Here is a 26,218-nt window from a genome sequence, read left to right on the forward strand (position 1 = left end):
TGTGTGAGAAAACATATATATATATATATATATATATATATATATATATATATATCTTCTTTTGGCTGCTCCCGTTAGGGGTCGCCACAGCGGATCATCCGTCTCCATTTCGCTCTATCCTCCACATCTTCCATTGACACTCCAACCACACGCATGTCCGCCCTCACCGCATCCATGAACCTCTTATTTGGCCTTACTCTTCTCCTACCTGGCGGCACCATCCTCAGCATCCCTCTCCCGATATACTCCGCTTCCCTCCTGTGCACATGTCCAAACCATCTCAATCTCGCCTCTCACTTTGTCTCCAAACTGTCCTACCTGCGCTGTCCCTCTAATATACTCATTCCTTATCCTGTCCATCCTCGTCACTCCAAACGAGAATCGCAGCATCTTTAACTCTGCCACCTCCAGCTCCGCTTCTTGTGTTTTTGTCAGTGCCACCGCCTCCAAACCATACAACATAGCTGGTCTCACTACCGTCTTATATACTTTCCCCTTCACTCTTGCAGCTACCCTTCTGTCACAAATCACTCCTGCAACTCTTCTCCACCCACTCCATCCTGCCTGCACTCTCTTTTTCACTTCTCTACCACACTCTCCGTTACTTTGGATAGTTGATCCCAAGTATTTAAACCCATCCACCTTCCCCACCTCAACTCCTTGCAACCGCACCATACCACCACCCTCCCTCTCATTTACGCACATGTACTCCGTCTTACTCCGACTGACTATCATTACCCTTCTCTCCAGTGCGTACCTCCACCTCTCGAGGCTCGCCTCAGCCTGCTCCCTACTCTCCCTACAGATCATGATGTCATCCACGAACATCATAGTCCATGGAGACTCCAGCCTGATCTCGTCCGTCACCCTGTCCATAACCATTGCAAACAGGAAAGGGCTCAGAGTCGATCCTTAGTGCAATCCCACTTTTACCTTAAACCGGTCCGTCATTCCTACCGCACACCTCACCACTGTCACACTGTCCTCATACATATCCTGCACGATCCTCACATACTTCACCACTCCCGACTTTCTCATACAATACCACAACTCCTCTCTTGGCACCCTATCATAAGCTTTCTCCAAATCCACAAACACACAATGTAACTTATACATAGGCCAAATAAGTAAATTTTTCTCTTGTGTATGTGTAATACATAGATATAAATAAATATATATATATATATATATATATATATATATATATATATATATATATATATATATCAACAAAAGGAGCATCTCCAACCCGAAATGTGGCATGATGCCAAGGTCATATACATAAATCATGCCTTGCTGCCTTATCAAGTTTGGGGGTTATATATATATATATATATATATATATATATATATATATATATATATATATATATATATATATATATATATATATATGTATATATGTATGTATATATATATGTATATATCTATATATATATGTATATATGTATATATATATGTATATATATATATATATATATATATATATGTATATGTATGTATATATATATATATATATATATATATATATATATATATATATATATATATGTATATGTATATATATATATGTATATATGTATATATATACATATATATATATATATATATATATATATATTGTTACGGCTGTGGAAATTCGCATTACACCATGAAGGGCCCGTAGGTGAGATATCTCGAAGTACATGTGTAGTTAGCCCCAAATCCGTTGTCTCGAGGGAATTTATGTGATTCATTCGGGCTGCGACGCTTTGAAATAGCCGTTTTTCTGTTCTATCTTTATTTTGAACCAACCACGTCTCAACCGCCATCACATAACAACCACCTTAACCACCACGCCAGCCATCGTCACCAACTACAACCATGCTCCAACCCTCAGACAACAACAACAACAATGCCAACAGCCACGACCTTTACCTTCACAACTCAATCCCGCCAACATCGCATCACCGTCATTCCCAAACGGCACCATAACCATCAAACCACCACCGATAGACCCTCCACCACCCTCACCTCTCTCCTTCTACGGCCATTCCCGCACCACCTGTGAACACTGAGCGTCGGGCTGTCTTGGGCTCGTTCAGCGATATGCACCAAGCCGCGAGCGCAAATAGCGGCCTTTCCGAGGGAGAATTCGGATCAAGAGTGCAACACGCCCACTTCTAATCCGTCCAATGAGCAAGCGCGGAGCGACTTGGCCCCGCCTCCAGGCGCGTCGGTGTGAAATCGATATATGCAAATTCTAGGATCAGCGGAGGTTCACGCCCACTTTTCCTCCGTCCAATTGGCGAGCGTGGCTCCGCCCCTGAGGTCATCCTGATCCGGATATTTGCATATTGTTTTCTCCTGTCGGCCTATAAAACGGCGAGCGCAAGGCGAATCATGGGAGAGTGTGGCAGTAGCAGTGTGTGTCGGCAGGGCAGAGTGAGTCGAGTCATCAGTGTGCAGAGTGAGTCGAGTCATCGGTGTGGCAGAGAGTGGAGTCGGGTAGCAAAGTCATCGGTGTGGCATCGAGTTGGGTTCTGCAGTCGGCTGAGGAGAGTTGCGGGAAGAGGCAAAGGAGCTCAGGTCCGAGGCGAGAAGGATGGCGGTCGGCGACGAGGTCGCGGTGTGAGATCGCTCGTCGCGGGACCCAAGCCAGCCAGCCATTCTCTTCCCCCAGGGCATCAACAATTCCCCCTTTCCCCCGCGCTGAGATAGTGCAACAAGGGGGCCCCGTTCCCACCCCACTCCAAACGTCATGCCAACGAAACCCGACAAGGAGCACGGAGTCGGGGCACAGCCACGCGGCCACATCTGCGGCTCGTCCGCCAACGCGTCACGAGGACGCGGGTAGGACCCCCCCCCCCCGGTCTCGCGTGCCTGGCCGCTCCTTCAGGTCACGCGCGCATATTGGCCAACAGGCCCGTCTGCCCCCTTGTCTATGAGGGTGGCTTCTTTCCTTTGCATTTGAGTAAATGTGTGTTGGCGCCGTCTGCAAAGTAGAATTGTATAAGTGTTGCCGTGTGTGCGCGTAGTCGGTAGTAGATCTGCGTCGTTGTTGCTTTTGTTTGGGTTGATATATGTGCATTCTGACTGTTTGGCTGTATATGTGTGCTTTCCGTGTGCCGGCTAATAAATGTGCTTTGTGTGAACTGTTTTCCCGTTTCGCTTCGTCTTTTCTTTATTGACCCTCCATCCAGCTTCATGTAAAGGGTTCGTAGCGGGCTTAATACGCCCGGTAATTAATCTGAACCGTCGAGGTCGGCGATAACACCGCTCAGTTATCCCCATAGTACGGAACGGGCTGCCCAAGCGGCTCATGTCCGGAGTCGACCTGCGGCGAGGTATGATCGCCTGGTTTACCATCCGCGTGGGTACTTAGGTAGGTCGAGTTTGGCGAACAACCCTATCCTACGCGGGTGGCCGATTGGCACGATTGTGGTGAGGTCGAAAGGCCCACCCGTGACTGGCTAAGGGCGATAGTTCCCGGAGGGTCACGACTGAATTGTCCGTCCGGTGGGCGACGTGCCGCGATCCGAGTTACGTAGCCGTCTGCACGCCGGCGGGCGCCAATTCGCAACAATATATATATATATATATATATATATATATATATATATATATATATATATATATATATATATATATATATATATATATATATATATATATATATATATATATATATATATATATATATATATATATATATATATATATATATATATATATATATATATATATATATATATATATATATATATATATATATATATATATATATATATATATATATATATATATATATATATATATATATATATATATATATATATATATATATATATATATATATATATATATATATATATATATATATATATATATATATATATATATATATATATATATATATATATATATATATATATATATATATATATATATATATATATATATATATATATATATATATATATACGTATACGTATATATATACTTATATATGTATATATGTATACATATATATATATATATATATATATATATATATATATATATCCTGGTGTTGGTGCAGTGGTTAGGGCAATGGCTTGGGATCCAAAAGGTCCTGAGTTCAAGCCCCGTTGAGCCACTGAATTAATACACCAGGGGGTTGACTCAGCCTGTCATCCTTCCGAGGTCGGCGAAATGAGGACCAGTGTACTGGGCAAGTGTATACCCCGGTTAAAATAGGTGTACCATATCCCTGTGTCGTAAGAGGCGACCAGGGTTGCGTCAGGAAGGGCATCCAGCATAAAACATGTGCCAAATCACTATGCGGATCATACGGATGATCCGCTGTGGCGACCCCTAACGGGAGCAGCCGAAAGAAGAAGATATATATATATATATATATATATATATATATATATATATATATATATATATATATATATATATATATATATATAGATATATATATATATATATAGATATATATATATATATATATATATATATACCGAGATATACATATGTATATATACATATATGTATGTATGTATATATGTAAAAAAAAAAAAATATATATATATATATATATATATATATATATATATATATATACGGTCTGTAAGTATATATACATATATGTGTGTGTATATGTTTATATATATATATATATATATATATATATATATATATATATATATATGTGTGTGTGTGTATTTGTATTTACATATATATATATATATATATATATATATATATATATATATATATATATATATATATATATATATGTTGTTGTTCGTCTTTCGGCTGCTCCCGTTAGGGGTCGCCACAGCGGATCATCTGTTATGATCCGCATACTGATTTGGCACAGGTCTTACGCCGGATGCCCTTCCTGACGCAACCCTGGTCGCCTCTTACGACAAAGGGATAAGGATTGGGTTTTGCCATGATTCCGGGATGCCCTACACCCTCTCATAGCGTGGTCCAGCGCATAGCTCCCGTCCTCAAGCAATCCTCCAACCCAAGCCTCCGAGTAGCCGGATTACAGGCGCACGCCACTACGCCCGGATATATATATATATATATATATATATATATATATATATATATATATATATATATATATATATATATATATATATATATATATATATATATATATGTATGTATGTATGTGTGTTTAGGTGTATTTACATGTATAAATATACATGTATATATATATATATATATATATATATATATATATATATATATACACGTATTAATAGAAACATATATATAAGTGGTGCCCACAGAATCCGAATTTAATTCGTTCCAAGAGGCTGTTCAAATTCCAAAAAGTTCGGATTCCAAAAACTATTTTCCCAATAAGAAATAATGGAAAGTGAATTAATCCGTTCCTGGATCCCAATAAACCCACTTTCAAGACACTTTCAACTGAAATTACCCATGTTTGAGGTAAAATAAGATGAGTAAATGACCTTTTCTGAGTCATGAATCTTCTTCCAAGCCTGGGGCATGAGCAGGAGCGTTGTCGCTTCTTCCATCAGGTCTGGATGCAGCTCCGGCCTATCAGTGGCCATTGGGATCTAAAACGTAAACTGTTCAGCCTGGTGGAGTTATGTAATTAACCATCATGAAGCACCAAATGGTGTTTTATATCCCAGTACACTCTGTGGAGACACAAACGTGCCGTTTTCACCACACGGTTCCACGGAGATATAATCAAGAGTGACACATTGGGTGACACGATTGGGTGACACAGCATGACGTCACTACCATGCTCGCGAAAAAAACGTTGAGTTCGTTACAGCCGATTCGTCAGAGGGTTCATTGAATGGGTTCGCTTCACGACGGGTTTTCGCGCTTTTATCGCTTCTTTATTTTTCAGAATCCTACACACGGTCGATTTCGGCAGCTCGAACATGGCAGCGAGATCAGACACACGCGTACCGCTCTCATGCTTCGCGATAAGTTTTTTCTTCAACTCAATTGTCGTTCTCACGGACTTCCTCTTACTCATATTTGCTTCACTGCTCTTCTTGGTTGCCATGGTGAATGCACAAGGGTGATAATTGAAGAAAAAAAAACAGCACAAATCAAGGTGAAAACACGAGGTAAAGTAGCGAACAACACACGAGAGATGCTTTCACGAGGACTTCCACCGACGAACTGAATGAACAAAGCGTGAAGATGCGAGTCGAACAGGCGGGGGAGACGCACGTGAACAAACATGAACGCCACGTTGCGTTCGGTTTTCGAAAATGTGTTCTGTTTTTCGGGCAAATTTTTCTCGAAAAAATTGTTCAGATTCCAATTTGTTCAAACAATGGGGCGTTCGGATTCTGGGGGCACAACGATATATATATATATATATATATATATATATATATATATATATATATATATATATATATATATACATGCAAACACAACCTATCGCTTCAATGACGGGAATATTGAGGGAGGGAGGAGGGAGGGAGGGAAGAAAAGGGGGGGAGAGAGACGCCTTACTACACGTCGCTATACACTCTGGGAGGAGGTGGGAACAAGGAGGATGGGGGAGAGAGAAGGGGAAGGGGTGTTCTGGACTTGCGTTTGGTCGGGTGCTTGAGGGGAAGTGTTGGGGGGGGGGTGGTCCTGTCTGCGAGCATTAACACAGGATTGAATAAAATGGGGTACATTAAAACAACATGTTTAAACGGATCCTACTAACCACTACCCGGAGACGTCCATGGGTGGTGGACGAGGGAGGGACTTTCGGAGGAGATAAGCATAAGGGGAGGGGAAGGGAAGGAATGGCGTTTTCCTTCAATCGTCAGAAAAGCCACGCCATTGTTTATGCCTTTATTTAACTTCTGCACACATTTTACAACTAAAATGTGATAAGATCTGGAATCTCTTAACCTGATCTGAATTTCAAAATTTAAACTTCGGAATTTATCCTCCCAGCAGGTCTGACTGCTCAAAAAAAAGTGTTTGTTTGTCCAATTCGGACGTTGTTTCACACCCCCCTTCCTCTCCTTGACCTCTGGAGAGTTGTATGGTGGTGGTGGGGAGGGGGGCAGTTGGGAGGAGGTTTGCATGAGGGGAGGGGAAGTGAAGGCAATGTGAAGGGAAGGGAAAGCAGCATGGGGGGAGGTGAAAGGAAGGCAGCATACAGAGAAAGGAAGGCAGCATGTGAAGAGGGGAAGGGAAGGAAGCATGAGGGGAAGGGAGGGGAGGGAAGGCAGCATGAGGGGAGGGAAGGGAAGGCAGTGTGAGGGGAGGGAAAGGGAAGGTAGTGTGAAGGGAGGGCAGGGAAGGCAGCATGAAGGGAGGGCAGGGAAGGCAGCATGAGGGGAGGGGAAGGGGTGGCACCGTGAGGGGAGAGAAAGGGAAGGCAGCATTAAGAGAGGTGAAGGGAATGCAGCATGAGGGTAGGAGATGTGAAGGTAGCGTGAGGGGAGGGCAAGGGAAGGCAGCGTTCAGCGAAGGGAAGGCAGCATGAGGGGAAGGGAAGGAAAGGCAGAGTGAGGGGAAGGGAAGGCAGTATGAGGGGAGTGGAAGGGAAGACAGTGGACCGGGGGGATAAAATGCGCTCAAACAGCAGCATTTTCCTTTTTCACCGCCGGATTCTATATAAAACCGGATGGGAGCATTTAAAACTCTTCTAGCTGCCTGGCAATGGCCTGTATGCATGCATACTCACACATGCAGTGACCCTTGCACCCCTTTGGCATGCTCACTCCAAATTGGATTTGAACATGCTACACTCTGGGGAAGCCGTTTTAAGTTCAAAACTAAAATGCCAGTCCTTAACAGCCCCCCATACGCATTCCTCCAACCTTTTTGTGGTTAATGCTAACAATGCTCATGCACTGGCGATATACTCATCCTTTCACTCGCACATGTGCACGGATTCTCACCGACATTCTCAACTTTCCCCACTCCCACACTTCACGGCACGTCCCGCATGACTTTGGCGCCACAGAACATCCACTCCCCATGTACCGAAACACATGGTTCATGAGACGGCCGTATAACCTCCACCACCGCGCCATGCACCCCAGGCCCGGGTGCGAGTGCAGTCGACATGCTCGCAAAATCCATGCACCACACATACGTAACCAAGCATGCAGGCATGCAAACACACCCGCAGAGAGTCCGTTTACAAATTCCAATCTCTTCATTCATACTTCTTCGTGCTGACAGCAACTGCCGGCTGCACCTCTCGATCAGGACATACAGTCGGCTCCTGCTGCACAGAAGCGCTCTCCTATGTGGTCATGCATGCTCTCATGTGAGGTCACATGTGCCCTGCATGCATTCCTTCTCGTTCATGCCCCAATTTCCCCCTTGGCAGAGTTATAAACAAGAGCTTAGATTTGAGGTTGGAAGGTTTTTTTTGATAGGTACTGTATATTAATATAATTTTGTTAACATAGTGAAAGCATATCACATAAAAAGATGATACAATGCGATCTCGTGTGAAAAAAGAAATTCACAACACTTTCAACAGGCGAACCAGATGACAGGAACAGCGTACGTAATACCACTATCAAAAGTAGGGTGTTCAACAGGTGGTTTAAGCACTCCAATGAAACGGTTGATAAGGAACGGCTGGCTTAGCAAGCGATTAGCGATCAGTCATTTAAATACCACCCGGAGATGCCCGGAGTATCAAAGAATGTGCGAATTGGACAAATAAACACTTTTTTTAGCAGTCGGAACTGCTGCTAAGGTAAATTCCGCAGTTTAAATTTTTAAATTTGGCTTAGGTTAAGAGATTATCGAGCCTATCGCATGTGCCAAAATTAAATAAAGGCAGTTATGGAAGAAGTTTCGTATGAAATTCATTTCTGGAGCTTAAATGTTTATTAATCAGCTTTGTTTAAGAGCTTCTCGAGATTAAGGCATGTGCAGAAATGAAATAAAGCCACATACGCTGGCGTCTCCAGGCATTTAAAAGCATTATAATGTGTCCAGCGATTCGTAGGTATCAATAATATGAGTGAGAAGGGTGAAGGCTGCACCTTCTTCTTCTTCTTCTTTCGGCTGCTCCCGTTAGGGGTTGCCACAGCGGATCATCCGTATGATCCGCATAGTGATTTGGCACATGTTTTACGCTGGATGCCCTTCCTGACACAACCCTGGTCGCCTCTTACGACACAGGGATATGGTACACCTATTTTAACCGGGGTATACACCGGCCCAGTACACTGGTACTCATTTCGCCGACCTCGGAATGATGACAGGCTGAGTCAACCCCCTGGTGTATTAATGCAGTGGCCCAACGGGGCTTGAACTCAGGACCTTTTAGATCCCAAGCCGCTGCCCTAACCACTGTGCCAACACCAGGCTATATGAAGGCTGCACCTATTTTCAGATATTTTCATTTACGGATGCTTTCCGATGGTTCTGTGATTTTTTTTTCTTGGTGTATCGGCTTCGATGTCCATCGGCACACTAACTTACCAAGCTTCCCCATTGTCTCAGGTCACTCACCTGCATTTTTTTCTTTCTTTTTTTTTCATTTGTTGATATTCTCATTTATGGATGTTGTCCAACGATGATGTGATATTTCCGGTGTACTGGTTTCGATGTTCATCAACATGCAAAATTTCAGCAATCTACATCACCCGGAAGGCACCGATCTTTAATATCAGCCAGGCAGTTCTCGTCAGTGATTAGAAAGAGATTTATATATATTTGGTACTCCCAGATACAACCTGTCGCTTCGCTGATGGGAATATTAGGGGAAGGTGGGTGGGTGAGAGAGAGAGAGAGAGAGAGAGAGAGAGAGAAAGAGAAAGAGAGAGAGAGAGAGAGAGAGAGAGAGAGAGAGAGAAAAGAGAGAGAGAGAGACAGACAGAGAGAGAGACAGAGAGAGAGACAGAGAGAGAGACAGAGAGAGAGACAGAGAGAGAGACAGAGAGAGACAGACAGAGACAGAGAGAGAGAGAGAGAGAGGAGACAGAGAGAGACAGAGAGAGAGACAGAGAGAGAGAGAGACAGAGAGAGAGAGAGAGAGAGAGAGAGAGAGAGAGAGAGACAGAGAGAGAGACAGAGAGAGAGAGAGAGAGAGAGAGAGAGAGAGAGAGAGACACAGAGAGAGACAGAGAGAGAGACAGAGAGAGAGACAGAGAGAGACAGAGAGAGAGACAGAGAGAGAGAGACAGAGAGAGAGAGACAGAGAGAGAGAGACAGAGCGAGAGAGACAGAGCGAGAGAGACAGAGAGAGAGAGAGAGAGAGAGAGAGAGACAGAGAGAGAGAGAGAGAGAGAGACAGAGAGAGAGACAGAGAGAGAGACAGAGAGAGACAGAGAGAGACAGGGAGAGGAGAGGAGAGGAGAGGGGTGGGTGTCCAGGGTTGTTGTGCATTATGCTGCAACTCTTTTGTGGATAAAGTCATTATTTGAACGAATTCATTTTGTTTCATTAACTGTTGCATGTGCGGTGAAGACCGGCTTTAAAGTTAAGGCCCGGTCACACCTTGACGTTTTAGCCAACGTATGCCGATTTTTGAATTTTTTTTCTAAAACGCTGGCACACGTTGAATATAATACGTTATGGGTAAGTTTTGATAACATTGAGAGCACGTTGAAAAACACTGCCATACGTCGTTGTACGCTGGCTTTAAACGTTGTACTTTTTGGTTGTCCTCAAATTTTTTCATGCTTGAAATTTCACGACGTATGCCGGCGTATGACTCACACGTCCGCTACGCTGGCCACAAGTTGTATGCACGGTCTGCGATCGTTGACAGACGTCAACACATGCTACTTGTAAGTTAATCATAAGTTGAGACACGCCGAGGTAATGTTTAGCGTACCCGAAACTTATTTCCTACCTATGATTAACGTGTTGTTGGCACGTTACGCGATCGTTGCCACACATCGACAGACGTTACTTTTAAGTTACTCATAGGCTGAAAGACGTCGGTATAATGGATCGTCCTTGCGTCAGCGTCCACGGCCACGGCTAGGACACTTATTTGCAGCATTCTTCAAACTTTTCTTCGGCATGACGAGGATGTTCACACTTCGATGTCTAGCTTGGCTATGATTCCAATTGTCCATCGGCAGCGTCTATTTAAAATAGTCGAGTTTGAGCGTTTTAACACGTTCAGAAGAAACGCTTCAAATTTCCAAACCCCAGCGTCAAAAAACAAAGGCGAGTGACAGCAATTTAAATCGTTCATTGTAAACAATGAAACTAGCTGAGTGGTACCGTTTAAAAGTCGTTGAGTGTAAAAAAATCCAATTGTTGAGCGCAAGCGTCTACTTTCAATAGTGGAGATGCAGCCATTTAAATCGTTGAGTGGCAGCCTATGAACCTACCCGTGGACACGCGGACGCAAGGACGATCCATCATAACCCACACCCTCCCCCTCACACTCACCTACTACTGCCAACATGAACAAACTACTACTAATACTAATACTAATACTGATACTGATACTGATACTGTTACTGCTGACATGGACATCGACTCAAAAAGGACTCGAAAACACTGTTGGGTTCCCCTTTTATGAGCAGCATTTTATATACCAATTCCCAAAACCGCTGGGAACACGTCTTTATATGGCAGTTGTAAGCTAGAAACACGTTAATTTATTTTTTTTGTCGACCGGAAGACGTCATTGGAATACGTCTACATACGTCGATGTGTGTTGGGACTACGTAAAGAATTGGTTCAAAGCACGTCAAACATAATTTAGAAATAAGTTTCGCGTAAAAAAGACATTACCGCGACGTGTTTCGACTTATGAGTAGCTTATAAGTAGCCTTTGTGGACGTGTGTAAGCGTCCACATATCGTGTGTAAAACTTATCCCCATCGCATGCGGAACGTGTGTCATACGCCGAGTACGTCGTAAAATTTTGAACATGTTTAAAATTTCTTGACGTACTCTACTTACTACGACGTATGATAGCGTACTTTAGCGTTGTACTCACGTATACCAAACTTACTCATACCGTATTTGACGTTCCCCAACGTTTTAGACACATTTTTCTTAGGTCGGCATACGCTGGCAAGATCGCCAAGGTGTGACTGCGATGTTGACACTTCCATTTCTACGGCAGTTATGATTCGAATCGTTGTGCGTCAGCCTTTTAATAGGCTACGTCACGACATCGTCGGCGATGCGTGCAACGCGCTATGCCTAAGTTAGACTATCGTTGGGCATCGGTTGTGTCGGCCGACAACAGGTTCAGCATTCGTTGGTATAAGTTATCTATAACACAATGAAACGTTCTGTGTCCGTTACCAATGCGTTATACATAAGACCAAGTCGCTATGAATACGTCCGAATCTTTAAAAAAAAACATCAAAAGTTCAACGTAAGCCAGCGTTTTAGATACATTTTAATACGTTGCCATCGCTGGCTAAAACGTCAAGGTGTGACCGGGCCTTTAAACAGATCCTATATGATACGCAGCAACAGCCTGACCAACCGTTCCTTATCATTGGAGAACTTACATGAGTGCTTAAACCACTTGCCGAACACCTTACAGTTGATAGCAGTAACGCGCTACGTCCTTCTGAGCGAATCGTTCACTCACTGCGGATGCGATTGCCTGCCACATCATTCAGAGTGAGTGGTTCGTGCTCCTCTGTCCTGAGCGAGTGGTTCGTGCTCCTCTGCCCTGAGCGAGTGGTTCGTGCTCCTCTGCCCTGAGCGAGTGGTTCGTGCTCCTCTGCCCTGAGCGAGTGGTTCTTGCTCCTCTGCCCTGAGCGAGTGGTTCGTTCTCCTCTGCCCTGAGCGAGTGGTTCGTGCTCCTCTGCCCTGAGCGAGTGGTTCGTGCTCTTCTGCCCTGAGCGAGTGGTTTGTGCTCCTCTGCCCTGAGCAAGTGGTTCGTGCTCTTCTGCCCTGAGCAAGTGGTTCGTGCTCCTCTGCCCTGAGCGAGTGGTTCCTGCTCCTCTGCCCTGAGCGAGTGGTTCATTCTCCTCTGCCCTGAGTGAGTGGTTCGTGCTCCTCCGCCCTGAGCGAGTGGTTCGTGCTCCTCCGCCCTGAGCAAGTGGTTCGTGCTCCTCCGCCCTGAGCGAGTGGTTTGTGCTCCTCTGCCCTGAGAGAGTGGTTCGTGCTCCTCGACCCTGTGTGAGTGATTGTGAAATAACACACGATTTCCGAGCCATTTTACATATTAACGTATTTTCTAAATTACCGAGCCAATTTTTTTTTCCCACCCATCACACGCAGCTGCTTATAAAGATTCATGTTTGGGAACATCTCCCTGAAACTTCGAAATTAATGTAACATTGTTTTTCAGTGAAAGCTACTCATGGTGTTTGTGTTGTTGCCAATATCAGCCAAGTGTGGGTGTGTGTGTGTGTGTGTGTGTGTGTGTGTGTGTGTGTGTGTGTGTGTGTGTGTGTGTGTGTGTGTGTGTGTGTGTGTGTGTGTGTGTGTGTGTGTGTGTGTTGTTCATAAAGCATAACTAACACTCTCTCTCTCTCTCTCTCTCTCTCTCTCTCTCTCTCTCTCTCTCTCTCTCTCTCTCTCTCTCTCTCTCTCTCTCTCTCTCTCTCTCTCTCTCTTTCTTTCTGTCCCATACTTGCTCTACCCCCCTCCCAATGCAGTGCAGCACCCTCCTCCCACACCTCTCACCCTCTCCTCCCCTCTCTCTGTCTCTGTACGTATCTGGACAGTGTTTGTCTCCGGACGGGTCAGGGCAGGGTTTGTGTCCAGACGGGAGTTTGCCTCTGGACGTGTCAGGGTAGGGATTGGCTCCGGACGTGTCAGGGCAGGGTTTGTCTCCGGACGTGTCAGGGTAGGGTTTGTCTCCGGACGTGTCAGGACAGGATTTGTGTCCGGACGTTTTTGTCTCCAGACGTGTCCAGGCAGGGTTTGTGTCTGGACGGGAGTTTGTCTCTAGACGCGCCCAGGTGGTAATTAACGCTCCACCGCACATCTGCCTTCGCTTCCCCCACTCCTCCTCGATCCCCCAACCCTCCTCGCTCCCTGTCCTTCCACTCTCTCCGCCACCCCTTTCGCTCCCCCTCTTTTTATCCCTCCCCCCTTGGGTATTCCTTTCAGTGAAGCGATGGGTGGTACTTGCGAGCCATGATATTTGGTATCCAAAGCCAGTCGCCGACTGGGAATCCTCCATCATACAAAGTCCTTCCTTGGCCCACCTGAGCTCCTGACCACATACAAAGCTTTCATCTGCAGCCTGATGGAGAACTGCTCTCTGCTCTCGGCTGCTGCTCCTGCCTCGCACCTTTCTCAGCTTCACGCTGTGGAAACCAAGGCATTTCTGATCATTGGCATCTCCCGCGATAAGGCTGAGTCTTTGGGCCTCTCACTTTCTCACCGCAGGCAGGTCGGTGATCTTTCTGTCTTCCATCGTCTCCTCTCCGGTCTCACCCCCTCCCCCCTCTGCTCCGTCTGCGATTTATCCCCACCACATTTCCGCAAGGCGCTCAAAGTCCGCCAACAACCCCCTGCTGGTAAAACTACCAAAATCACGAATCACTGCTCACCTTCACTCTTTCATTCCTCTTTTTTCCTGCCTTTGGAATAAACTCCCTCATTCTGTTCAATCCCATTCTTCCCTCCAGGTCTTCAAAACAGCTGTTGACCACCACCTCTTATCATCCCCCATCCAAATCCTCAATCTTTTCTACGCCCGTTAATCCACCCCAAACCCACCTCCTTCAAATTACCTGCTTTCCTTCCTGAAAGTCCCTGTAGTATCCATCTTGTATACCCCATGTTCCCCGCCCCAATCCTCTCCCTTCCGCAGATCTCCAAACGTCTCTGTTCCCCACTGTTTTGTCCTTCCCTCTCCCGCCCATCTTGTCTCATGCCCCCCCCCCCCTTTGCTGTGCATTGTGTGTTAGCTCTCATACGAGCCTCGACAAGGTATACAAAAAAAAAAAATCAGGCGATGGGTATAAAAATATTTCAAAGGCCTTGAGTATCCTTTGGAGTACAGTCAAGCCAATCATTAAGAAGTGGAAGGTGTATGGTACCACCAAGACCCAGCCAAGATCAGGCCGTCCCTCCAAACTAGATGACCAAGAAAGGAGGAGACTGATCAGAGAGGCCACCAAGAGGCCAATGCAACTTTGAAAGAGCTACAGGCCTTTATGGCAAAGACTGGTCACTGTGTGCATGTGACAATAATATCCCAAGCACTCCACAATCTGGTCTGTGTGGTTGGGTGGCAATAAGGAAGCCATTACTCAAAAAACCCACCTTGAGTCCAATTTGAGGTATACAAAAAAACATTCCAGAGATTATATAGCCACGTGGCAAAAAGTTTTGTGATCTGACAAAACAAAGATGGAATTTTTTTGGCTTAAATGCAAAACGTTATGTTTGGTGCAAACCAAACACAGCACATCACCCAAAGAACACCATCCCGACTGTGAAGCATGGTGGTGTCAGCATCATGGTATGGGGATGTTTCCCATCAGCAGTGACTGGACACTTGTCAGGATAGAAGGGAAAACGGATGGAGCGAAATACAGAAAAACCCTCGAGGAAAACCTGCTGCCCTCTGCAAGAAAGCTGAAATTGGGACGGAAGTTCACCTTTCAGCATGACAACGACCCAAAGCACACAGGCAAAGCTTCACTGGAGTGGCTAAGGAACAAAAAGATAAATGGCCTTGAGTGGCCCAATCAGAGCCCTGACCGAAATCCAATCGAAAATCTGTGGCATGACTTGAAAATTGCTGTTCATCAACGCTCCCCACACAACTTGACTAAGCTTGAACAGTTTTGGACAGAAGAATGGGGAAATATTGTTGCGGGGCCAGGTATCGGCTACGAGCAGGACCACCAGATGGAGCAGTAGAATTTGCTCCACCGATCACCCGGAATGTAAGGTTGTCACCCCGGATAACTCCGGAGACGACGGGTCCCTTAGAGGACCGAAGTTCGCCAATAGGTCGACCACGTGGGGTAGGGTCGATTGCCAATTTCAATTTACCTAAATACCCACGTCGTCCAACTACCAGGGAAATTCACCCTCGACGATGCTCGTACGGAACGAGACGCTAGCGTACTCGAACCATGTGCGACCTGAGCAGACGGTCACCGAGCTTTCGTCGGTCCAAATGTCCCTTTACAGTGGCAACAGCCTGGCTAATTCTCCAACACGCAACGTGTTAAACCAATAAAAGAAACACAAAAACGAACTGATACATTTAACACATGGGTTTATTTAGAATAGGTGGGGAAGGAGGGGAGCACGTAAGAAGCAGAGTTATCACGACTAATAGAAATGAAATGCAAATAATGTACAAGGCACTGAACAGTTGCTACTTAAAGATGGGCCCACACACAGACACACACACAGAAATGGACCCCAATAGTCTTTATTGAAGGCCTCCAGCTTGAGGACAGGTGAGCTCGAGATCAGGGCCTGCGCTTGGACCTGTCCACCTCGTGTGGTCTTCGACGATCTTGCTCTTTGGGACTCGAACCCGCAACACGATGCCACTCCAAGCACCAGTGACGGAGGAAAAGTGTCGGACGCCAGGCACTGCCAAGCCGACCAGACCAGACGAGTCGCTCTCCGGCACCTCGAACCTGATCGCTGCCAAGCCGCCCAGACCAGATGAGTCGATCTCCGGCACCTCAAACCCGATCACTGCCAAGCCGATCAGACCAGATGAGTCGATCTCCGGCATTTCAAACCCGATCGCCCAACCCTGACACTCACGCTGATGCTCTTTCCAAGGCCCTGGCGTTTCTTATATGGCATTTCTCCTGCGAGATGGGGTGTCGTGGGAAGGATCACCATCTGAGACGTCTCGCCTCCCATTGGTCCGGGGTTCGTGAGAAAGTCGATGTCTGAGACGTCTCACGCCTCCCATTGGTCCGGGGTTTGTGGGAACGTCGGTGTCTGAGATGTCTCACGCTTCCCATTGGTCCGGGGTTCGTGGGAACGTCGGTGTCTGAGACGTCTCACGCCTCCCATTAGTCGGGGGGAACATTCCATCTCTCTGGGGCGGAGTCGGAGCTCTGGTGGCCGAGGAAACACCACCCACGTACGTGGTCGAACGCATGTAGACAATGGCGTCGGTGTGAGGAAGCGAGGTGAAGGCGTGTTGTTGTTGTTATAAGGGGTGTAAAAAACCTAACTATTAAAATAACACAGCACACGTACATTTAATTCCCATTAGACAAGGGAAAAGGAGCTATCTATCCACATTTACTTATCGATATAATTGAGCTATAGGACCTGAATGTTGTTTGCAGTAAACTTCCAAATTCGTAACAATATTACCCAATCAATGACAATGTGTGCAATGTTGGGAGAGACCTATCCCAACAGACTCACAGCTGTAACTGCTATCAAAGGTGCTTCCACCAAATATTAACTCAGGGGGGTGGACACTTATCCAACCAAGATATTCTCGTTTTGTATTTTTAATTAATTTTCTGAAATTTGTCGAATTTGTTTTTCACTTGGAAGTTGGGGGTTTCGAAGTGTAAATAAACGTGGCAAAAGTCTAATTTGATGGAATTTAATTGCAGGCTATGAGGCAACAAAAGGTGGTAATTTTGAAAATTTGAAAGGAGGTGTGGACGACTTTCTATCAGCACTGTATACAGGAGGATCTTGCCATTCACAGAGGTTACATTCTTGAAAGTCCCCGTGAACCGCAAATCCGCAAACTTAGGGAGCAATGGGGAAAATAGGGTTTGTGACTTCAACTTTAAAATTTGTCTGAACTGTACTTTAATTTACATGTCTGTGCATTGTTTTTGTGCTATTTATTGTCATGAATAAAAGGGTTATTAAGAACATAAAATAAAGTTTATTTTCTTGAGTTGGAATTATTATTTCGTATGCAGCCTGTGGCTGCTGGTTCCATCATTGCTGGGAGTGCCGCTGAGCCGCTGATGCAGTGCCCCTTGTTTCCAGTAAGCTGGTACTCATTTTGCTGACCTTGAAAGGATGACAGGCTGAGGAAACCCATCTGGTGTTATGTAACGGCACAACAGGGGCTCAAACTCAAAACCCTAAGATTTTAAGCCAGCCACCTTAACTGTTAAGTCAGCACCAGGCTTCCTTTCCTGCACGAAGAACATAAAATAAAGTTTATTTTATTGAGTTATGAAGATCATGAAACTTACCTTTAGCTTTCAAAACAGCTTGATCCAATAATGCGATTGCAATGTTGATGATGGCTGTGATAAAGACTAGTTAATGGAGATGATCGATACATACCCATAATGGCAGCCACTTCCCCTCAAAATCCTCGATTGGTCCATCCTCGAAAAACATACCACTCCATCTGATGCTATATATCAATATAGTGCACAGTTTTTGGAAGGAATATGATGGTGATTTTTCTTCTACAGTCTTCAAGTTTGTAATTAAATTAAAATAAAGGTTTAAAGATGTTTAAAGGTGTATAAATAAAGAAATTCTGGGTTTTACCACTGTTTTCCCCAGCGTGTATTAAACCATCCTATCAAACACGTTACATTAGTTATTCGTGCCCATCTTATGCGTGCATTATGACATCCTTAAAAAGAGTAAGTTTCCTGTTTGGAATGATTTGCAATCTTGTTTGACTTGCAGGCAGACAAAGTAAAACAAATATCTCACTACTCTCTGCGCATGTGAGATCGGGTCGAATTCAGAACCAATGTATGGTAAACGAGCCTTGTCTTCCTATTCATGTTGCCATTCATGTTAAAAATATAACATTCAATTTAAATAAGTTGTTCCTCGATCATAAACTGATGTTTATAGACTGATGGACGGATGGACAGACAGACAGACGTTAACCAATTGCTTAACCCCGCTGTTCGCTTTGCGTACACAAGTTAATAACAAGAACAGTGTCATTTTATAGTATCAGTCAATACTTTGTGTGTCCCCTCTTTGCCTTCTTGAGTGCCATCACTCTTTTATCCATACTTCCTATGTACTGAAACACAGTACTGAAACACTCTTCCAGGAATATTGTGCCTAACATCCTGCAGTACATTCCACAGTTCTGTGAAGTTAGTCGGGTTCCTCTTGTTCTTCTCATTTTCTCGGCAATCCCATGGGGTCTCGATGGGACTCATGTCCAGAATCTGAAGTGGCCATTATAACACTTTGAGCACACTCACTGTCTACTGTGTGTTTTCCAAACACAGTGTTACTCCATTGGAAGCTTTTATGCATCATAATATTGTTGGAAATTGAATCCTCTTCCAATTAAACGATTTCCATTCGGAACTGCATGGTGCTGCAGTATCTGCTTGTACTTCTCTTTTGTTGGCGTTACATTGATTTTAACAAGTTTTCTGACACACAAACCTGAGATATAATCCCACATAGCCACAGAACCTCCCCCGTGTTTAACAGTAGGTTGCAAACATTGCGTGTTATAACGTTCTCCGGGTCCTCTGCATACGAACTGGTGTCTCTTCGATCAAAAAAGTTCAAACTTCGATTCATCAGAGCAGAGTACCCGATTCCATTGTTCATTCACCCAATCTTGTATTGCTTTGCAAATTTCAGTCTTTTCACCTTTTTCTGTGGTCATTCTTCTGTGTACAGTGCTGGACAACATGTTGATGCTCAGGCCTGCTTTCATTTCATTTATCAGCTGCAGACTTGATTTTCTTCGATCACATAAGCTGTGCTTATCTTGTGCTTGTCGATTTCAAGTACTTGTCTTGCCATGGGGGGGGGGGGGGGGGTTCTTCTGGGTCTTCCTGGCCTTTTATTGTCTTGCATCGAGCCAATTTCTACTTTCTTCATAGTGTGCCCTTCTTCTCACAGATATTGTATCCACATGCTGTTCTGTTGAAAGTTGCTTCCTTGGTGCCATTCTGAACCCACTCATAGACTTTCAAACAAGGGAAGAAGCTGATAACGAATTACAACTATTCACTGATTTAAATTTTTTATTGTGGTTTCTTGTCATTTGCATTCATGTAAATGGTGTTGATTATTTAAGTAATTTGTTGGAAGCGAAGCGAGGTCGAGGCCATTTACTCCTGATACGTGAAACACCCTGCAACCCATACCTGTAGAAAACGGACTTTTTGAATGCTGGCTGTATTTTCCATCCAATCATCATGTAATAAAATGGAGGACCAAATATTACTTTAGAGTCATCAGAAAGAACCCAAAGAAGTAAAGATCAAAGATAGAATCATCAAGAGGAAACCTGCATAGGATTTGGGTTTCAGCTGCAACTCCTCCACCCACAAACCCATCCAGGTGCAGTGAAGTAAGCCCAACAGAAATTTTTTTTGCAAGAATTCACTTCTCCTCGACAGATAGAAAAAGAAAGAGAAATGGAAGTAAAAGAGATAAAAGAAAAAAAAAGCAAGAATTAGAGTGAATAAAGAGAAATGTGAAAAAGAAGAAAGAAGTGTGAAAGGAACAAAGAACAAAGATGTTGGGAAGAACCTGGATAAATAAGTAACTTTGTTTAAGTAAAATTATCCATGGGAAGGCACTCCTATGTTGAATGTTTTGCTTCAATCGCTCAAGCGGTTGTGGAGAAAACGAATTTAAAAGCGAATAGAGATGAAACAGTCAGTGCGGAAGGAAAAACAAGTGAGGGCCTCGGCTGACATTCCACTTGGTCAAGGATGGTTGTGGACACCTATTACTAGTATATGTATTGCAAAAATAAAACTTTTCGATTTCCGAATTTGTTTTGTATACTTCAAAGTAACTATGAAATTAACTTGACTTTCACCGAAATTTGAATAATTATCTACCGATATTGCACACTTCTAAGTTCCTACAAATGTTTAATAGAGAATAACACTACAAAGGTGACCACGCAGATAACTGCATATCCAGTATTATTTTAACGTCATATAACAATAATCTTGTAAAAATAATCATCTGATTTTCAGCAACTGTATTTTCTATTCTCACCATACATTATAAGCTTGGTGTTGGCTTAACTGTTCAGGTGACTGGCTTAAGATATTAGGGTCTTGAGTTTGAGCTCCTATTGTGGCATTAAATAATTCCGGGTGGGTTGACTCAGCCCGGCATCCTTCCGAGGTCGGCATAATGAGTACCAGCTTACTGAAAACAGGGGGCACTGCATCAGCAGAACGGCCTGCTCCCTGCAATAGGCTGCATATGAAATGATGATGATGATGATGATGACCATATATTATAAAGAGAAGTGCAGTTTTTAAAAATGAGTTTTCAGTCTTGTGTTGCTTCCACTCCCATGTTTTTCAGACTCGGTCTTGCCCCTTGGAACCCATCTAACCACATCCATCATGCACCGAGCGGCAGTCAATATTCGGATGACAAAGGCAAACCCATACACAAATCCCACTGATCGAGAGGGATTGCGATCTCGACTGGAGACTGTGGCAACCCCCACGAGGAACTCCATGGAAGCGGCGATAGAGGACGTCAAACTGGTGGTTTCGGCCACGTGCGAGGATCTGCACACGACACATGGGCGGAAGAAGCGATCTCGTGCGGCATTTACACCTGCTCAGGTCCTTGAGCTTGAGCGAAGGTTCAGCAGAACCCGTTACCTGTCGGGCCCCGAGCGAGCACACCTAGCTTTGGCCCTCAACCTGACAGAGACGCAAGTGAAGATTTGGTTCCAAAACAGACGCTACAAGACCAAGAGGCGTCAAATCGCCACGGCTGGTATCGGATCGTCGCTTGCCGGGATTACACCGCCGATCACAGCGGCCAAAAAGGTGGCCGTAAGAGTGCTTGTAAGAGACGACCAACGTCAATATGATCCCACGGAGGTCCCTTTTAACGTGTACGGGTCTATTGGACACCCAGCGAGCCTCTACAGTCCTGCCTGTCACTACCCTGCACTTTGCACCTATTTCTTGCCAAGCTGGACATCTGCAGCATGTGCGTCGCTAAGTAAGAACATTTAACTGCAGTCATTTTCAAAGGAGGTCTTTGCAAAACGAGTCAGATCTTCTATCTGAGCCAAGAGCAATTCCTGCACTTATATACAGTGGATCACAATGAAAAACCAACCTGTGCCACATCCTCTTCACCTTTATGAAGCTGTGATCTTTTAAATGCCATGATGATGAAACAAGGATGTTACAGATTTGCCATTACGAAGACTATAACACACACACACACACACACACACACACACACACACACACACACACACACACACACACACACACACACACACACACACACACACACACACACACACACACACACACACTTTATTGTGTGCATTGAGCGACCTTTGTCATGTGACTGAAATTGACGGGTGATTTTAATGAAATAATTAACATGAAATATACATTGATATGGTTGTTTAACGCATACAGCATAGGTCATAAATTGCATGAATGTTCTTCATAATGTAATCCTTAGACATGTATATTTATATATGCAGTGTAAACAGCACTTGTTTGCGTCATTGTTCTCAACAGATGAGCCATGTACCACATTAATGTTACGTTATTTAATTAATACTTCTATATATTTTGTGAGAGAGTATACGGTACTTGGGCATGCCTGCAATGCACAGTTTGTTGCGCATGTTTAATCTGAAATATAATATTAAAAATAAAAAACACTAAAGTGAATGAGGTCCACAATTATTAACAAGGATGTTCCACATCAACAAGATGCAAATATCATCATCGAAGCAATTCATGAATCAATACATAAACAGTTTCTTTCCATCGTCTGCACCACATTCAATATGCACAGAGATTTACAATTGCCATTTTAATCCGACGCAAAGGAGTGTGATATGTATTGATTACAATGTTTGAATATTTTTGGTATTTTTTTTAACAGTCGCGTATTGTAATTATGACATAAACAAACCTGGGTACACAATGGTTCATTGTTGCACTCGGTACTCATCAATACACACTCGCATTTTGTATTCCTGGGAAATGTATACCATAAATGTGTGTATATAATGAACACCAACACAAGGAATTAAAATTGTTAACCAATGATCAAATTATGTCATGGTGGTATATTAAAGGAGTAATTGGTATTACAAAATAGACTACTTGAATTATGACATTTCTTTGGTGTATGGATTCTGGTGGAACTACCTGTCAGCATATGCACAAATAATAGTGTGTGTGATTATATATATATATATATATATATATATATATATATATATATATATATGTATATATATATATATATATATATATATATATATATATATATATATATATGTTGTTGTTCATCTTTCGGCTGCTCCCGTTAGGGGTCGCCACAGAGGATCATCCGTTATGATCCGCATACTGATTTGGCACAGGTTTTACGCCGGATGCCCTTCCTGACGCAACCCTGGTCGCCTCTTACGACACAGGGATCAGGATTTGGGTTTCGCCATGATTCCAGGCTGCTCTGCACCCTGCCCAGTGCAGAGTCTCCGTCCTCAAGCGATCCTCCAACCCAAGCCTCCGAGTAGCCGGATTACAGGCGCACGCCACTACGCCCGGTTTTATATATATATATATATATATATATATATATATGTATGTATATATACATATATATATATATATATATATATATATATATATATATATATATATATATATATATACACATACATACATATATACATACCGGGCGTAGTGGCGTGCGCCTGTAATCCGGCTACTCAGAGGCTTGGGTTGGAGGATCGCTTGAGGACGGGCACTCTGCGCTGGGCCGTGCTATAAGAGGGTGAAGGGCAGCCCGGAATCATGGTGAAACCCAATCCTTATCCCTGTGTCATAAGAGGCGGCCAGGGTTGCGTCAGGAAGGGCATCCAGCATAAAACCTGTGCCAAATCAGTATGCGGATCATAACGGATGATCCGCTGTGGCGACCCCTAACAGGAGCAGCCGAAAGAAGAACAACAACATATATATATATATATATATATATATATATATATATATATATATATATATATATATATAGATATATCATTACAGTCACGGGGTCTCCAAGACCACCAAGAGGGTCGGGTAGGAGAGGTCATCGCATCAACCGGTAATTTGCTGCTGTGCACGGTTCCAAAACTGCCCTCAAGAATTTGGCCGAGCGATGCCCGAAGGACAGTTTGCTTTTAACAATGGCGCCTTGTCGCACCGCTTTCTAATTTTCCGCATATGGGTTTATGTGCCGATTTAATTGATGCACTGCAGAGCCCCCATTCGTGCAGTGACCACAAAACGAAGGATTTATTCACAAGAAATAAATTAGGGTGGGAACAAAGGGAAAATAATGCGACCGCTGAAACAAATGAATAAATATCTAACCCTCTCACCTATGATGCCAATGACAGACTTTTTAAAATTTATTTTAAGGTAGGTTGGTCTCTCTCTCTCTCTCTCTCTCTCTCTCTCTCTCTCTCTCTCTCTCTCTCTCTCTCTCTCTCTCTCTCTCTCTCTCTCTCTCTCTCTCTCTCTCTCTCTCTCTCTCTCTCTCTCTCTCTCTCTCTCTCTCTCTCTCTCTCTCTCTCTCTCTCTCTCTCTCTCTCTCTCTCTCTCTCTCTCTCTCTCTCTCTCTCTCTCTCTCTCTCTCTTTCTCTCTTTCTCTCTTTCTCTCTTTCTCTCTTTCTCTCTTTCTCTCTTTCTCTCTTTCTCTTTCTCTCTTTCTCTCTTTCTCTCTTTCTCTCTTTCTCTCTTTCTCTCTTTCTCTCTTTCTCTCTTTCTCTCTTTCTCTCTTTCTCTCTTTCTCTCTTTGTCTCTTTGTCTCTTTGTCTCTTTGTCTCTTTGTCTCTTTGTCTCTTTGTCTCTTTGTCTCTTTGTCTCTTTGTCTCTTTGTCTCTTTGTCTCTTTGTCTCTTTGTCTCTTTGTCTCTTTGTCTCTTTGTCTCTTTGTCTCTTTGTCTCTTTGTCTCTTTGTCTCTTTGTCTCTTTGTCTCTTTGTCTCTTTGTCTCTTTGTCTCTTTGTCTCTTTGTCTCTTTGTCTCTTTGTCTCTTTGTCTCTTTGTCTCTTTGTCTCTTTGTCTCTTTGTCTCTTTGTCTCTTTGTCTCTTTGTCTCTTTGTCTCTTTGTCTCTTTGTCTCTTTGTCTCTTTGTCTCTTTGTCTCTTTGTCTCTTTGTCTCTTTGTCTCTTTGTCTCTTTGTCTCTTTGTCTCTTTGTCTCTTTGTCTCTTTGTCTCTGTGTCTCTTTGTCTCTTTGTCTCTGTGTCTCTCTCTCTCTCTGTCGACACAAAATAACCTGGGAGGGGGGCTGGCCTGATTTTGGCACCAATAAATGCTGGCATGCGGCCTTGAGGGGCTTTGACTGTCTCATGATATCCCAGCTTTGTCACCACAGTGCACCACAAACAGCCGGAAACTGCACCGAGAGCTGCATTACCAGAGCACCACGGGAACCAAATCTGGGCACAGAGAGTAGGAGGTCCCATGGATATCAGGTTTGTCCGGGGGAGGTGAAGAGACAAATCCAGAAGGTGGTTATGAGCAGGGGAAGGCTCTGCTGGAGATAGCCATTGGAAGACAGCAGATAATAATATCATTGGAAGTTAATATCAGGGACAGCAGATATGGGAGACCAGTCCTGAAGAGAGATGGCTACTTGCAGTCCCTACCAATCTTCTTGAGTAAAATGCCAGACTCACCCGCGTTGAGGCAGCTCCCTGAGAATATCCAGAGATGCATTCACTTTCACAAGCATATGATCAGATCAACCAATTGGAGCAGAGGATGAACAGGATATATTTGTGGGAAAACTTGTCATCACCAACTCCAAAGGGAGCATTTTCCATTGGGAGAAGTCTGGGTCAGAAAGTCAGTCTCATGGAGTCACAGAAGTCCTTTGGTGAAGTGGCATTACTGGTGAGAGAGGTACCAACACCAAGCCAAGTGGCATGGTGACCATTGAAATCGCCACATATGAGGAAGAGAGAGTTGTGGTGAGTGGGTAAAAGTTTACTCCTGTTGTGAGAGAGAGAGAGAGAGAGAGAGAGAGAGAGAGAGAGAGAGAGAGAGAGAGAGAGAGAGAGAGAGAGAGAGAGAGAGAGAGAGAGAGAGAGACAGAGAGAGAGAGAGAGAGAGAGAGAGAGAGAGAGAGAGAGAGAGAGAGAGAGAGAGAGAGAGAGAGAGAGAGAGAGAGAGAGAGAGAGAGAGAGAGAGAGAGAGAGAGAGAGAGAGAGAGAGAGAGAGAGAGAGAGAGAGAGAGAGAGAGAGAGAGAGAGAGACACAGAGAGAGAGAGAGAGAGAGAGAGAGAGAGAGAGAGAGAGAGAGAGAGAGAGAGAGAGAGAGAGAGAGAGAGAGAGAGAGAGAGAGAGAGAGAGAGAGAGAGAGAGAGAGAGAGAGAGAGAGAGAGAGAGAGAGAG

At 44.0% G+C, this 26,218-nt stretch overlaps 1 protein-coding gene across 2 annotated transcripts in view; it reads left to right on the top strand.

The window, feature by feature from the left end:
* Nucleotides 1–22,123, top strand: part of LOC147033886 (uncharacterized) — a 36,203-nt gene extending 14,080 nt beyond the window's left edge. The window contains exons 1-2 of one of the 2 annotated variants that reach the window (XM_085872152.1): nt 5,807–6,095; nt 21,142–22,123. In XM_085872152.1, coding sequence (XP_085728278.1) covers nt 5,816–6,095; nt 21,142–21,812 — 951 coding nt within the window. In that variant the 5' untranslated portion in view covers nt 5,807–5,815 and the 3' untranslated portion in view covers nt 21,813–22,123. Of the gene's footprint in view, nt 1–5,806; nt 6,096–21,141 lie in introns of those variants that run through there. The other variant, XM_085872147.1, reaches the window with a different exon arrangement.
* Nucleotides 22,124–26,218: the final 4,095 nt, after the last annotated feature.

Source organism: Eptatretus burgeri, chromosome 1, assembly GCF_056783735.1.
Source record: "Eptatretus burgeri isolate ZD-2024b chromosome 1, Ebu_testis_v1, whole genome shotgun sequence".
Classification (NCBI taxonomy): Eukaryota; Metazoa; Chordata; class Myxini; order Myxiniformes; family Myxinidae; genus Eptatretus; species Eptatretus burgeri.